At 37.5% G+C, this 17,484-nt stretch overlaps 1 protein-coding gene across 1 annotated transcript in view; it reads left to right on the forward strand.

Moving 5' to 3' along the window:
• LOC126365771 (inositol monophosphatase 2-like) overlaps window positions 1-17,484 on the forward strand; it is a 47,815-nt gene that overhangs the window by 8,561 nt on the left and 21,770 nt on the right. Inside the window, exons 2-4 of the mRNA XM_050008294.1 lie at window positions 1,918-2,051; window positions 6,284-6,543; window positions 13,733-13,838. Coding sequence (XP_049864251.1) covers window positions 1,918-2,051; window positions 6,284-6,543; window positions 13,733-13,838 — 500 coding nt within the window. The remainder of the gene's footprint in view (window positions 1-1,917; window positions 2,052-6,283; window positions 6,544-13,732; window positions 13,839-17,484) is intronic.

The following is a 17,484-nucleotide window of genomic DNA, read 5'->3' on the forward strand; positions in this document are numbered from 1 at the left end:
ATAAAGTTGATTGTCGCTAAAGCAGATGCCAGACTGAGATTCATTGGAAGAATCCAAAGGAAATGCAATCCGAAAACAAAGGAAGTAGGTTACAGTACGCTTGTTCGCCCACTGTTTGAATACTGCTCAACAGTGTGGGATCCCGACCAGGTAGGGTTGATAGAAGAGATAGAGAAGATCCAACGGAGAGCAGTGCGCTTCATTACAGGATCATTTAGTAATCATGAAAGCATTACGGAGCTGATAGATAAACTCCTGTGGAAGACTCTGCAGGAGAGATGCTCAGCAGCTCGGTACGGGGTTTTGTTAAAGTTTCGAGAACATACCTTCACCGAAGAGTCAAGCAGTAAATTGCTCCCTCCTACGTATATCTCGCGAAGAGACCATGAGGATAAAATCAGAGAGATTAGAGCCCACACAGAAGCATACCGACAATCCTTCTTTCCACAAACAATTCGAGACTGGAATAGAAGGGAGAATGGATAGAGGTACTCAGGGTACCCTCTGCCACACACCGTCAGGTGGCTTGCGGAGTATGGATGTAGATGAGATGAATTTGTAAGTCATCTTCAGGCAGGTGTCCAGATACTTTTGCTTAGCAGTAAGCCTGCCTAAACTACTATTTACTTATTCGTCAATGGACTTTTCAGCACAACAGTATCAGATATGGCAGGCACATCACAGTAATAAAATATACACACATGTAAAATATTTTCAAAGCAGGATAGGGTTAGGTGTGGGGGCATTGTTAAGTTGATATGTTAGTCATCACTAACTTGAGCCACATTCCTTGACATTATGTGGAGAGAATTGGCATTACACCTAATACAGTTGTGCATAATCTGGTCATTATGAATTTCTGTTATCCTTCCTGATCCTCTTGGCAATATCCTGGAGATACCATCTACGGAACTCCATAGTTGATTACTGTGGGATGTAATTGCCCTGTCATACTTGCAGCTTTTTTCTGATCCTGCCACAACTCTCTTTTAATTTTTTCCTTGCGCAGATGTTGGTTGCCCCATTGTTGTTTGGTGTCCACAGTATAGTCATTTTCCCATTTGTCAAGTTTACATTTGTGGTGGTTGTGTACCTCACATAACAGGTAAAAGCATTTATGAATGTACAGTTTGATTTAGATTAAATAGTTTGAAAGGTAAGTGAGTGTGTAAGGAAGCTGGTCATTTTCAGTTGCTTGAGTATGAATTGGGGCTTAAACTCGCATACACAAGACTGGCTGCTTGTGGCCACATACCGTACATGATCAGTCACAAAACACTGTAACCACTTGTTGAAAATGTTGTCCAAGGGAATATCTGTACCCATTCATTGTGCATGTTAAAAACTTTATTTGCCTGATGACATCTTTGAATGCTGTCTCTATTGATCTTGTTTTCATTATATTTCTTTCCCTACCGGAGGGAAGTCTTTTAATATGTTCACTAATGCTCATAGTTTCAGCTGTTCTTTTCTGGATATACCAGTATGTCCCTTTAATAAAAATCATACTTAAACAAAATAAACATTTTTGTGTTAATGTTCGTCTTACAGATGCAGGGAAGAATGCCCATTTTTCATCAGTTATTCAAAGGGCCTTGTCTTGTTATTACTGATATATAAAAGTGTAAATGTAATTTAAGTATCTGAAAATTGTTTTGTGTATTTCATATGTATGGTTTGTCTGGCATTAAGCTTCTGTTTCTAGTTTCTTTGGAAACAATTTGAGATACTAATAAAGTGTTATTTGTTCATAAAATTTTGTGTACATGAACAGTGTATCGGGTCACACTGCCATTTTGTTTTTCCTTAGAGCTGTCAAAAACACCATGTTTCCTGTGACATCCTGCCATATATTTGCTTTTTTGAGAGTTTTGATTCAAAAATCACAAGTTACTGGTTGTTTGCATTTTATTGCAGTTAGTGAGAGATCGTATATGGAAGAAAAAGGATATTGAATTTAAATCGTGTGAAGTTGACCTTGTAACAGAGACTGACAAAGAAGTTGAGAAGCTCTTGATCTCTGGACTATCATCACATTTTCCGTCACATAAGTGAGTATGTGCTATATCAAATACCTTCATAAAAATCAAAAGAAAGGCATCAAATTTTCCATTAAACGTCTGGTGTCATACTCATTTATTTTATTTTTTTCAGTCAAAGTTCACCCCTTTCCTACCTGATTAAAGAACTAACAATCCCAAAAGTTAGGACAGTACTTTCTACTTTTGTGTGTTTCTGTCAGGAGTGTATAGGACATTGCTTCTTGATGACAGGCTTTCCAGTAATTAATTTCCTCAAGTGAATTTTCCTTTTGATATGTTAATTGTTGCTGCTAAACCCATGCATAATTCACAACAGTAGAATATATGTGGCCATTTCTTCAATGTAGGTTGTAAGCATCCATAGTTTTAAATATTGATTTTCTAGGTGATTATGCAGTATGATGGTTAGTTTATGAGCTCTTGCAGCATTGAAACGGTTTTTTTAATTGCCGTTTAATTCTCTGTCATTGAGTCATTGTTTATTGTTATTACCTGGGCACATGTTACACTGTCAAAGATCTTTGACAAACATTTTATAAAAAGATAGGGCTAGGAGTTAATTTATAAAAATGTATTATAAAAGCACTCCAGTGCACATTTCAAATATTTTATGAAATGTCTTATTTTATAAAAGATTTTTGACAGTTACCTTACAGTGTGCAATTATCAGCTTTGTTCCAAGATGCAACACAAAAACGATTTGCAAATGGTGGCATATAATCATAAAATCGTTCGTGGTTTGAAAACGTAACTATAAAGTACAAAATCATACTAATTCCTCATGATAAATATTAAAGCTAATGGGATGACCACGGGAAATTTGGGATGTTGTGTGGGAACAGACTGAAATCTAACACAACAGCCACAAAATCACACGAATAATGAAATATACAAAATTTAACAATGGCAGAAACATGATATAGCGAAAGATCAAAACAGAAATCTGAAAATAAATCACACTATGTACTTAGCAAAAAATCACAGTCTAATAAAACAGGGTACCGACAACTGTAATTTATCTATATAGCTCATTTGGAAGAGCAACACTGCAACAGAAATCCAAAAACAATTCCTGCGAAAAAGCAAGGCTGATATGATGCAGCAACTTTCATCAGTTTCACACTTTCTCCACAGATACAACACTTCACATACTTGCCAGTTAAACCAAATAACTGTAGGAATTTAACCATGCGTAGCATGTTATCCTCCATTGTGACATGCAGGGACCTACTCTTTGAACTTCGCTCCCACATCCGTAACTAGCAAATGTTGAAACATAAAACTGTGAGAAATATTGCGAAAGATGTGTACCAGAGATGTTGAAAATTGATTAAAAACATAAAGGTTTATTATAGGCTTTGTATGATGTGAGAGTCACATTACATTTAGGATATTGTTTTTGTAATACTATTAACTCAGATTGTCATTACATGTGACATGATCACTTGAGTATAGTGAGAGTAGTTAGACAGGAAATGATTTTAATGCTGGTAAATTCTATAATATGTACATGTTATAACTGTAATGCATAGCACAATTGCTGGAGGAAAGGTGGTTGAGTATCTATATAATGAGCTTGGATTAATAATGAATTGTTCATTTGCCATTCATGTGAATTTAGGATAACCCCATAATATATGCTAAACAATGCGTTACTGTCAGCTCTTGTTTTTGATTTAGTATGTGCAAGTTTTTTTCAATCATACGTGACGGCTCTGACAGAAAATTTTGTCACCAATCAACCTTTAAGAGTGTTTGCATTGGTACCGTGTGAGGCTGTCATTTTGATTCAGATTTGCAACAGGCTGCTCTACTTTAGCATGTTGACAAACACAGGTAGTGTTTTTTTCTTTCTGTAAACATTCACTTATTAAATCAGTTGAACTTGGGACATACAACTTTGGTCTAATTCACAGTGATGACATTTGATCACTAACCATACACAATAACTGTGCTGAGTAACAACAGGTCACAAATTGCTGTGATTCTGATATTATCGTCTTTGACTAAAAAGTTAATAATAATATCTTATCACGTCCAGAATATTTTACACTTCCAGCTTTGCCAGAGGTTGCTGAATGTGAGCAATTATTGCTCACCGTATTTACCAGTCATTTGAGCAAACATGTTATGTCCTCTTGTTATGATCCACAAAGTCATTTCAGAAACATATGATGTGAAAAACAGTATTCCTCCTAGCTAATGTGTTGTTCCTCCAAAGGCTGACGTCACCTAATGCTCTTAGAGTGTCATCTTTAAATTTGACTCTCCGTTTCTCTGAGGACTATGAAATTTTCCAGTGAGGTTTCAACTCTCACATACTAATTTATTTTAGTTTCATCTGCTATATTTGCTCTCTGAAGATATTTCTGAGGCTATTTTGAGTCTTGTATTTACTCCTTGACTTGTCAATCAGAGATCCTTGCATTCAGTGTACAAGCCCACACTTTGAGGCCATGGATTTAATTATGATTACCTTTATTCAGTGATTGTGGCTTACTTTGGTAGGACTACTTAGAAGTTCAAGGTCTCTTGTGTTTTCATTTTAGTTTACAGCAAAAATTTTCTTCCTTTTAACAGTGTTATTAACTTTTTGAAAACTTGTTTTTCCTCCTGTTGGAAATGAACATATGGGTTCAGAGCATAAAAAATGGTACATAGGAAATATCAAGTGGGAAGCTACCATTGCTATTTGAATGACATAGATTATATTTCAGAGTATCAACAGCTTATCTTACAAACTGTGAAAAGCATTGCATGTTGCATGCGCAGATGATGTAATATAAAAATGATGTCAACTTTTCTGCACAGCACATTGTGTTTCCTTGTTGCTGATGTACTGAACTTTCTTCAAAGTTTGGAACACAGCCATAAGTTTGTCGAATAAAGGTGACGTTTTTCCACTCAGTGTGTAATATGTATTCTCAGTGTGTAATATGTATTAAGTCTACTTCATGGTCACGTCAGATTTTGTCTTATACAGTTGTTTCCAAATTTTTGCATAAAACTTATGCAAGCATTTGTAAGTAACAAGTAACAAATACGGTAAACCTGATTGATATGTCAAACATTTGGACTTAGTCTGATTGATTATCATCTTACATGATCTAATGTGAGTTGAATCTGTTAAATGGTGATTTGACAAGATTAGTGGATTGTTTTCAAAACATTGACACCTTTTATGCAGAATTCTGTCTAATATATTAAAAGCTGTTGTTACAATCCTTGATTTCAAATGGAGTCAAATGATACAAAAATAAGAACTATTATGCAACATTAGAGGTAAGCAGTTTATCCATTCTAAACAGAAGCATGTCTGTATTAAACTCATCTACTACCACAGAGTTGATGAATTTTTATGAAACATCACAGTGTAAATTAAGTCAAAGGATTCACATAGAAAAAAGAAAGAAAGAAAGAAATCAAGTGATTTTATAGCTTTTATTGGCTGGGATATCCCCTTGGGGGTTCGGCGCTGTATTGCAAGTCTTTTTAGTTGACGCCACTTGCGTGCCAATAATGATGAAGGACGCACAACACCCAGTCCTCTGCTGGGAATCGAACCTGGTCCCCTTTGCATGGTAGGCAGTAACGCTATCGCTGTGCTACAGATGCGGACTACAGGTTGAAACATGGTAACAGATGTTTCCGAAAATGTGAGAAGTATTACTGTTTTAAATTGTTTCTTCTTCTCACCTGTACTAAAACTGACTGCTTTAGTTTTGAAGGGAAGATTTTGTTTACACTGTTATAATTTCTGTTCGACTGCTTGTGCTCTGTAGCTGCATTATATGTATATCAGTTCTTATGGGTAAATTCTTTTTTTTCTCCTATTTTCATTTTTCTAAATTTTCTAGTCTCTTTGTGCGAGAGACCATTTGCTCAAGAAAGAAAAATCCTTCTGGAGTAGAAATTCATCAGATTCTCAGTTGGTATATTGTCTAACTTTAAGTTTCTGTGCTTCAAAGATAAAAATTCTATGACAGAGAGATTCCAACAGCTTTCTGCTCCATAACTGTGCTTGCTTTTAGGAGAATGATGTAATTTGAGAATTTAGTACAGAACATGTACTGTTTTAGTAATTGATGTATGTAGTGTTTCTCATGATGTGTTTAGTGTTGAATAATTACTTTAATTCTAGTTATTAACATATCAGTGCATTCTTTAATGATTAATTCTGGTGGTATAAGTACTGTCTGTCTTTTATGAAGTTTGTTATCACTGTTTGTAAAATATTTCAGATTTATTGGTGAAGAGGCAACAGCAGCTGGTGAGAAATGTGTACTAACAGATGATCCAACGTGGATCATTGACCCTGTCGATGGAACAATGAACTTTGTTCATGGCTTCCCGAATGTTTGTATATCTATAGGCTTATGGAAGAACAAAACAGCAGAAATTGGTATCATATACAATCCTGTGCTAGAGCAGCTTTTCACTGCAAGAAAAGGACAAGGTTCATACATGAATGGCACTAGAATTCATGCTTCAAAGGAAACAGGTTTGTATGATTACCATTAGTTGCTATTATGAAATCATATTGTACAATATTTTAAGGGGCAAAAAGATTGCCTGGCTTGAATAATTCAGAGTACAAGAACAGAGCATTGTACAATTCAAAAGTGAAAATTGAAAATAAAAAATATCTTCCAAGCAGAATTTCCAATATAGATATAAGTACTAAGGACTAAATATAGGCACTAAGTTTCAGTTTAACTCCAAACCTGACAGTATGTCATCAAAATGTGCAATTGCTATCCAACAAAGTAAATGAATTCCATATTTTGTTAAAAAATGACATGAAAAATACTCCTGTATTATGTTTTACTGAACATTGGCTTGACAAAGAGAAACTTCATATGGTATGCATTCCAAATTTTCTATTGGGTAGTTGTTTTTGTATGAAACTGTATAAACATGGCGGTAGCTGCATTTATGTTAAAGATAGCATAAATTTTAAATGTATGCCTTATGTAGAAAAATTATCTGTAGAGAAAGATATTGAGGTAAATGGAACTGAAATCCCGGCTGAAAAAATTGCTATAATTTGTCTATACAGGGCGCCAATTGATGATATTAACATCATGTTAAAGAACCTTGAAAATATCATACACAATATCACACAAAAAAATAGAAAACTAAGTATATGTGGGGATTTCAACATTGACTTTGCAAGTGAGTCCAAACAAAAAACTGCTTTACTGAACCTTTTAGCAACTTTCAACTTAAAGGCTACTACAGAAACACCAACACACATCACAAAACCCTCAGCCACAATCCTTGATCAAATGTTTTCAAATGTGCGCTTGCAATATTCAACACAAACCCACAATACAGGCTTTGGGGACCACACAGCCCAAGAAATTAGTTTAAGATTAGCAAAACAGTTTGGCTCAACTGAATGTCTAACAACTACATCTAGGAAGTATAGTGACCAGAGTATACAACATTTCCTTAACTACCTGAGTAAAGAAACTTGGGATGGCATCTATGAATGTAAAAGTAGAAATGATAAGTTCAACAAACTGTTCAATAGTTTTTGCTATTATTTTGAGATTTGCTTTCCACTACATAAAAAGACAGTCACAAAAAAGGATCTGAAAATAAAATGGGTGATAGTAGGGATTCAAATATCTGCAAAGAAAAAGAGATTACTTCATGAAATATCCAGACAGCACACCATATCTCCAGAATTGATTCCTATTTTAAGAATTACAAAAAGATTTTAACTAAAGTAATAAAAGAAGTAAAAAGAATGGCAAATAGTCCCTTCAAAGCAAATACACCAAATAAAATGAAAGCCACATGGGACATTATAAGGCATGAAACAGGAGTAAAATGGAGAGAATACCATAATATCAAACTGAAAGAAAACTCTTCTGTATCTGATCCCCAGCAGATAGCAAATAATTTTAACTCATATTTCTCTCAGGCAGCTGAGATTTTGGGGAAGTAAAACTTTCCATATGCTGCCACTGCAAATCAGATTAAAACTATCACTAGTAACAAGTCTCTCTTCCTATACCCAACAGATTAACACGAGATGCTAAAAACAATAGGAGAGCTAAAATCAAAATTTTCCTCTGGTACTGACAACATACCAGACCACTAAAAAATGTACACCCTTAGTAGTTAGGCCCATGGTAGACATATGCAATAGTTCACTTCCTCAGGCAATCTTCCCAGAAAGGTTAAAAATAGCTAAAGTGAAGCCATTGTACAAAAAGGGTAGAAAAAAAAGATATAACAAATTACTGGCAAGTCTCCCTACAATCTGTTTTTTTCTAAAATAACTGAAAAAATCTTTGATAAAAAAAAGTCTTGTAGATTTCATTAAAAAAAAAAAAACTTTTCCCAGCAACAGAGCATGGTTTCTGAAAATGTAAATCCTCAGAGACAGCTATTATCGACTTCTTAAATGAAGCTTAAATGCATTAGATAAAAAAGAACACATAGCAGCAATATTCCTAGATCTTTCAAAAGCATTTGACGTCATTAACCCTGGTCTATTGCTTAGAAAGCTATAGAATGTTGGTGTCAGAGGCCCGGCTTATGAGTGGGTAAAGTCATATCTACAAAACAGACTCCAAATAGTTGAAGCCTTGTACAAAGAAGGAAAAAATTTAATTTCCTAGCAATCATAAAAACAGTGTGTTAAATACTGTGTGACACAGGGTTCTGCACTGGGACCAATCTTGTTCTTGCTGTTTGTAAATGATTTGGAACCATCCAGCTCTAACAATAAGTACATTAAATATGCCGATGATACAAATATACTTATCAAAGGAAAAACTCCAGAAGAGCTCCAAAGTTAAAATAAAAAGAGCACTTCACATGTATCAGAATGGTTCTCAATGAATAACTTAATAATAAACACACATAAAACAAACACTATGCATGTACACACAGTGCAGAATAAAAAGCCTTTAACTGCAGCCATAGAACTGTTAGTCAAAATACTTGAAATTGTAAATAGCACCAAATTTCTGGGAGTTTGGATCCAAGATGACCTAAGATGGCAGAAACATACACAACACCTATGTAGTTTATTAAATACCATTTTTTATAATATAAAAATTCTTGCTGGATGCATAGCAAGTCATAAACAATGTGTACTATGCCCAAGCAGAATCGCTACTAAGATGTGGTTTAATTTTCTGAAGAAATTCACCAACCAGCAAAAGCTGTTTTGTTGCACAAAAAAAAGTTATAAGAGCCATAGAAGGCACAGCAGCTCGATCTTCATGCAAACCTTCATTTAAAAAGCTTCATATTCTTCCATTACCATGCCTAATATCCTAGAAACAATAATGTTTATAAGGAAAATTGTAAATGAAAATAGCAAGATTTCTCCAAAAAACCTAAATATCCATTTGTACAACACAGGGAATAATCAAGATTTACATATGCAGTTTTCACATAGAACAGTAAAACAAAAAGGACCCTTGCAAGCAGGAGAAGCTGTATACAAACTACCTATTTTTTAAAAAAAAATTACGCCAGTAACTGGCATGCGTAAATTCAAAACTGCAGTGAGTGACTACTTGCTACAGAATTGCTACTATAGTGTTGATGAATTTTTATCTACAATGTAAAATGTGAAAAATTTAAATAGTTTTACAATTAAGGCCAAAATAGAAATGTGTACATGTAGATTTATCTGTGTATTAAATATGGTTTATTACATATATGTGTGTATCTGATAATCAAGGCCGAAAGTAAGAAATGTGTATGTGTAAAATTTATTTGTTTATTTGTGAAATTTTGTTCCCATATGTTACTTATATTGATATATACTGGAAACCATACAACAGTTTTCTGTTAGACTTTATTGCAATTATTTCACTTGTCCTACATCATTATGTAGCCCTGTACAATGTGTGATTCACAGGACCAATAAATACACTTTACAATACAATACAGGCCCAAGTTCAGAAATGCTAGTGTCCACAATTCTGGCAGTCTGTGAAGCTTTAGCTCGGTGTTTACATTGTCAACAGTATATGTTGAGATTCATTGCACTTTAACTCATTGTATCATTTTGTTCAAAAATCGTTGTTTGAGTATGTAGAAATGGTTGGATTATAAGAACTCCAACAATGAGTGTTTGCACCTGTTTCAATGTCTGAGTGGATAGACTGATGGTTTACAAACATAAAGGACAAGTGTTCCAATATAACTGGTGTCAACTCTCTTTTTATTTATTTATTTATTTATTTAGGGCTGTGCAGTTAATATTTTAAACCTCAATTCACTACAAACTTTGCAGCTGTAGGCTTTTCCAGGTTCCACATGCTATCAAAAGATTCCATTTTATAATAGCCTAATCTTTAAACAAACAGACTGATGGTCATAGTAAAAATATTAAAGCTGGATGTATTTATCAGTAATTTACTTTGACTGCCACCTGATGTGTCTATAGTTTTCAGCTAAGAAAAACGTATCAGCTGTTTGACATATGTCATAGATCTGGTTGAAAATGGCTAATGTGAGTGTTTGCGAGCGAATAATATCTCAATTTCAATATTTTTACTGTCACCATTTGTCTTTTAGTCTAGTGTGCTATAAATTTCATTTCTCCCAGATTTGATACAGGTCATCATCATCCATCATTAATTACCTGATCTACCAATCTAATCTGCAGCATTCAGCATCTACATGTAAGTGTGGTACCAAGTCAAATGCTTTTCAGAAATCAAGAAATACTACATTTACTTGGTTGCCTTTATCCAAAGCTTTCCGTATGTCATGTGAGAAAAGTGTGTGTTGGCTTTTACACGATTGATGTTTTCGAAATCCATGCTGGTTGGCATTGAGATCATTCTGTTGAAGCTACCTCATTATGTTTGAGCTCAGAATATGTTTTAAGATTCTAAAACAAATCGATGTAAAGTATATTGGATGGGAGTTTTGTGGATCGCTTCTTATAGACGGGTGCGCCTGTGCCTTTTTCCAAGAACTGGGCATAGTTTTTGTTCGAGGGTTATAAGGTAGATTATAGTTAGAAGAGGGGGTAACTCAGCTGAAAAATCAGTATAGAATCTGAAACGGATTTTGTTGGGCCCTGGAGCTTTGTGAAGTTTTAGCAATTTCAGCTGTTTCTCAACACCTTTGACACTAAAACTTACATTCATCTTTTCAGTGGTACAAGGACTCCTCTGTAGCACCACATCCCAAATGCTTCTATTTTCTTCATTTGTGTGATGTTTATTGTTTTCTTTTCAATTTTGTACAAGTGTACACTCAAGACAAATACTTCCGGAAACACTTTCCTTCCTATTGCCATTCTGAATTCTATAGCTTCTCAGTTCTTCAGCCATTGTCACTAGTTTTACTATCCATATAGCAAATTCATCTGAAACTATTAATATCTGATTTCCTAATCTAATTTCCTTGGCATTGCTGCAAGTAATTAGACTATATTCAATTACCCTTGTTTTGCTTTGATTAATGTTCATCTTATAATCTGTTTTGAATCCACTGTTGGATTCTGTTCAACTGGTCCTCCAAGTCCTTTAATGACTCTTAACAGAATTGGAGTACCATAAAAAAACATAAATTTTTTTCCTTCCTTCTCCTGCACTTTAACTCTCCTTCCAAATTTCTCGTTGTGCCATGTGTAACAGTTTTGTCTTGGTTGATTTTCCAAAAAATCTTCTCAATCCTAACGAAACATCCTCTACTCCAGGTGACTTGTTTCAACTTAGATTTGTTTCCTTATATTCCTTCACGAATTGCTCAATGCACAGATCAGATAAGAACAGAAATAGTTTACAGCCCTCTCTCACTCCTTTCTCAACTACTGCTTCCTTTTCATGTACACAAACTCTTATTACTGTAGCCTGGTTTCTGTTCAAAAATAGGTAATTTGGCTGTCTGTTATATTGTACATGCCACATAGGATAGTTTTGTATTGGTTGGATTTCCCAAAGACCTTAAAAAATCTTGGGGAATGTCCCCTATTCCAGATGACTTGTTTCAACTTAGATCTCTCAGTGCTATGTATGGGTTTCATTCAAATGAAATCTGGTCAGAGTGTCTACCTTTGCCTTAACACATAAGGTGGCACCACAAAACAATGGTTATGGTAGCGCTATCCATTGGTAAAGAGACTGACGCGTGCACAATGTTTGATGTTTCATAGCGCCAGTGTGGTTTTTGCTGGAGAGAAGATGGTCTCACAAGTTATCGTCCACTACTGAACATGCAGATGAGTAAGCAGGAACAACAAGGAGTGATTTGATTTTTGGCAGTGGAGGAGTTGGAGGCCATGAAACGTATCGATGGTGAGTACAGTCTGTGTTGTTCAAGTGTTGTGGAATGGCACAAATGATTCCTTGAGGGGCGCAAGTCACTAGAAGATGATGCTTGTCCTGGATAGGCTCATCATGTCATCACACTGGAAATGGTTGTGGAAGTGAATGCCTTAGTCTTGGACAACCACAGAATCGCCGCGGATGAGATCCATTGGTTACTGGGTATTAGTGTGGCTGCTGTCCACACCATAAGATATCAACACTTGAACTTTTGAAAAATCTGCCAATGCAGTGAAGACTATATCGCAGCAGTTTTGATGGGAAATGCTGGAACATCTACCATACAGTCTCAACCTTTCACTGTGAGACTCATATGTTTGGACCTCTAAAACAAGCAACTCGCGGACATCGATTCATAACGGATGACAAAGTGTGTGACTAGGTCCAGCCCAAGATCCAACAGCAGCCTACTAGCTGCTTCAAGGATGGAATTGACCAGCTAGAGTCGCCATGGGATAAATGTGCCAACAGTTTTGGTGACCATTTTTGAGTATGTGTACTGTGTATAACAAAATTTTTAGTTAATAAAATTGTTACCGTTACTTATAAGCAGCATCGATCTTTCCCACATTCAAGAGTGATGCTACGACTTTGGTTTTCTCCTGTATTCTTTCTGCCGTAGCCATTTTGCAATTTTCTGGTCTCCCTTTTTAGATGTGTGTACTCCCTGATTCACTTGTTTCCTTTTTTATTTTTCTCCTTCAGTCATTTAGATTCACCATCTCATGCTATCCAAGAATTTCTGTTGTGCTTTACCTTTTTGTTTTTGTTTTGCCTTCACTATTTATTTCACTATTTCTTCTCCCAAAGGTATCCATTTGCTCTCTATTGTATTCCTTCGCCATTTCCATCAATTTTTGCCTAATACTCCATTTGAAACTCTGTGATCTCGGGTTCTTTCAATTTATCCGGGTCTTCTGAAATCTTTTCAGTTTTAACCTGTAGTTCGTAACCAATAAATTATGGTTAGTCCACAGATACAGTTTAAAATCTTAGTTCGAAAACCCTTGCCATTATATAACCTATATGAAACATTCCAGTGTCTCCAGGTCTCTTCTACAGACATGACTATTAATCTAAATATTAGATATTATTAAATTGTCTTCTGTTCACAATTGTACCAAGCAGTTTCCCCCTTTGATTCCTTTCCTCCCAGCCTGTGTTAGTAGAATATATGGCAATATTTCATGAATGTGGTTCTTTCTGTACCTTTGTGTTATCATAAAGCAATGGGGGTGTGCCCACACCTATGCTAGCAAATTTCAGGTAACTGATGTTGTATGTCCTGATGCAAATTATTCAAAATTTGAATAAGAAGTTATCTCTGGCTTCTGTTGTTTTCATATATTAATTGTAATTCTTTTTTCCTGTTAGAATTATCGAAAGCCCTACTGCTGGTTGAAATGGGAACAAGTCGTGACCCTGAAAAACTGAAAGTTGTTTTGGAGAATGTCACAGAATTGGTGCCAATAGTTCATGGGTAATTATGAATTTTAATATTCTCTTCAGACATTAATTTTTGTGTAAGTTCTTATACTATCTCCTCAAATTTTCATTGACACTGTAGGCCAAGACAGATTGCTACTTATCATAAAGAAGACAGGTTGAAGACAGGCACAATTACGACATTTACGCAAAGCTTTCGGCCACAACCTTCATCAGTAAAAGAGAGACACACATCATTCATACACATAAGCAAGCACACCTCATGCACACGTGACTGCCAGGCCAGAATGCTACTACTCATGGGATTCAAGCAGCAATCTGGAGGGAGCGAGGAAGAGGAAGGGATAGTAGTGTATGGCTGGGGAGAGAGATGAACAATGCCTTATGGAGTGTGCAGGGACTAGAACGCCAACAGGTGTAGCATCAGGGGCTTGTGGGGCAGGAAGGGGGGGTAAAAAGGAGCAAACCGGGAGAGGAGTGAGGAAAGACTTGTGTATGCATTGGCAGAGGATGACAAATAAACAGGGTGGGAGGTGAGAATGGCATGGAGATGATAGGGCAGAGGGGGTGGAAGCTGTTGGGTGGAGGTTTGGGGGGACGGTATGTTACTGTAGTATGTTACTCTAGGTTGAGGCTGGGATAATTACAGGAGCAGAGAATGTGTTGTAAGGATAACTCCTATCTGTGCAGTTCAGAAAAGCTGATGGTGGAGGGAGGGATTCAGATGGCACAGGTAGTGAAGCAGCCATTAAATTAAATGTGTGTTGTTCAGCTGCATTTTGTGCCACAGGTCTATTTTGCTCTTGGCCACAGTTTGGCAGTGGCTGTTCATCATGGTGGACAGCCGGTTGGTAATCATACCAATATAAAAAACTGTGTAATAATTCCAGCAAAGCTGGTAAATGACATGGCTGCTTTCACAGATGGTCTGGCACCTAAGGGAGTAGGATAAACATGTGACAGGACTGGAATAGGAAGTGCTGGATGGGTTTTACACCTGTGTCTTGCACAGGTATGTGATGCTTGTGGAAAGCAGTTATTAGGAGTGGTATAGGTATGGACTGGGATGTTGAGGAGGTTGTAGGTGGGCAATGGAACACCATACATCCTGACATACTTCAGGATTTTGTTTTCCACACCTGCCCATGCCACACGAACCATTGATCCTTGACCTAACCCAACCCTCCCCCTCTCATCCCCCACCCCCCACCCCCTTCGCTTATCGTAACACACAAGCGCACACACACACATATCTCATAATTTCTTTGCTCCCAAGTTTCTGTATGGTTTTGGCATATGTATGTATAATTTTATGTGGTTTCACTGAGTGACCTGTTTTGCACGTTTTTACATATTTGTGGATATTTTTACATATCTGTGCGTATTTTTATTTATCAGTTCATGTTTCAATGTGTCTTTACATATTTTTTACGCATTTTTACATATAGTTTTCACTTAGCCAGCTCCTCTCACAACCACTCACACCTATTTTGCCCATTACTGCATCATTCCCATTTCCTTTACACCACTCCTGCACAATGGACCTTGCTCCATCTTTCTGCACCAGTTTAGGAAAAAAAATCTCATTCCCTGGATAAAATGCAGTTCCACATCGTGTTTCTCAAGTGCTGCCTAAACCACGGATTCCCCCAAAGGGCCTAATCATAAAGATTCCCTTCTGTGGATCCCACCCCTCCTTTCACAATGACATACACCTTTTCAGATTCTGCCAAACCTTGACCCTCACTAACCTGATACTGCAAAAACACACATCCACAGCACAGACATTCCAGAACTACCTCTGCTTCCTCCACAAGATACTACTTCTCTGCAATCCCTACTCCATCATCACCTTTCTTTCATTGAATCCTTTGCTCTTCAGCATTTGGAAGAGCATTCCAGATGTCACCTCTATTAGCTATCCAACCTGCTGACAGCCTACTGCTGCCTTGGGGCACTGCCATCCAACCCCTACTGTACCCACAGTGTTCCTCTTCGTCCACCCCTCATAGCAGGTAAACTGTGCCTAGCTGACCTTTTCAACTTGCAACATCACCCATAACTCCCTACCGACTCCCCACCAAATCCAAAGCCAAAACATTCCTATAACACTGTTGTTAACCTTTCCACCCAAACCCTCAGCCCCACTGAAGTTTTAGTTCTATCCAAAGGCCTCACCTTTAGCCCTACACCCAAATATAACCATGCTGGACTTGTCCTGCAGTGGAAGCACTCCTTATCCATCCAACCAAACCACCCTAATTCCAACATTGAACCTTGCCTCTTCCAGTTCATACCACTACCCAACCATGGTCCAACCTCCCTTCCCATCTAACCACTTGCTGGTCACCTTTCAGGAATTCCTCACCTCCAACTTAGCCTCACCATCCTTCCCCAGGTCCCTTTCTCAGAACACCAACCTTTCAGTAGAAGAGACAACAGCCATACACAACCTCAAAACAAATCCTGACCTAATCATCCTACCTGCAGGCAAAGGTTCCACCACTGTTGTTATGAATTGCAGTGACTACCTGGCAGAAGGCCTCCACCAATTATCTAACTCCTCCACCTGTAAATGGTGCCATAGTGATCTCATCCCAGAAGTCAAATACAATCTTCAATCTGTGCTTAAAGCCTTAGGACCTTTCCAGAACATCTCCCCTGGATCCGTTTCCCTCATCACCTCTATGACACCCAGTGCACCCATCTTCTACATGCTCCCCAAAATCCTCAACCCAACAATCCTGGACACCCCATTGTGGTTGGTTTTTGTGCCCCCACTGAAAGAATTTCGGCCCTCATTGACCAACACCTCCAACTAAATACTCACAATGTAGCTTCCAGCATCAAAGACATGAACCATTTCCTTCACCGACTCTTGGCCATCCCCACCCCTTTACCTCCTGCATCCCTGCTCAACACTGTTGATGCCACCTCCCTATATACCAACCTCCCTTATGCCCATGGTTGTACTGCTATTGAACACTACCTTTCCCAATGTCCTTCACACTCAAAACCCACTGCCTCATTCTTCATACACCTCACTAATATTATCCTAACCCAGAACTACTTCTCCTTTGAAGGGAAGATATATGAACAAATCTGCGACACAGTTATGAGCACCTGCATAGTACTCTCGTAGACTAGCCTTTTTATGGACTATCTATAGGAGACTTCCTAGCCTCCCAGAACGTCAAACCCATAGTCTGGTTCAGATTGATTGACAATATCTCCATGATCTGGACTCAGGGCTAAGACACTCTATCTTCATTCCTTCACAACCTCAACACCTTCTCACCCATCTGCTTCATGTGGTCCTTGTCAACCCAGTGTGCCACCCTTCTAGATGTTGACCTAGTCCTCTCTGATGGCTCTATCTGCACCTCTGTCCACATTAATCCCACCAACCACCAACAGTACCGGCATTTTGACAGCTGTCATCCCTTTCACATCAAATAATCCCTTGCACACAGCCTGGCCACCAAGGTATGGCGTATCTGCAGTCACAGAAACTTCCTTGATCTGTATAGTGAGGGTCTCACCAAAGCCTCCACAGATAGGCATTATACCTAGTCCGCAAACAGATCTCCCGTGCCATTTCTCCCTCACATCTTCAATCCTCCCACCACCCCCAAGGACCAGCCACAAAGGAATGTCCCCTTGATCACCCAGTGCCATCT

Source organism: Schistocerca gregaria, chromosome 4 (genome assembly GCF_023897955.1).
Source record: "Schistocerca gregaria isolate iqSchGreg1 chromosome 4, iqSchGreg1.2, whole genome shotgun sequence".
Taxonomy (NCBI): domain Eukaryota; kingdom Metazoa; phylum Arthropoda; class Insecta; order Orthoptera; family Acrididae; genus Schistocerca; species Schistocerca gregaria.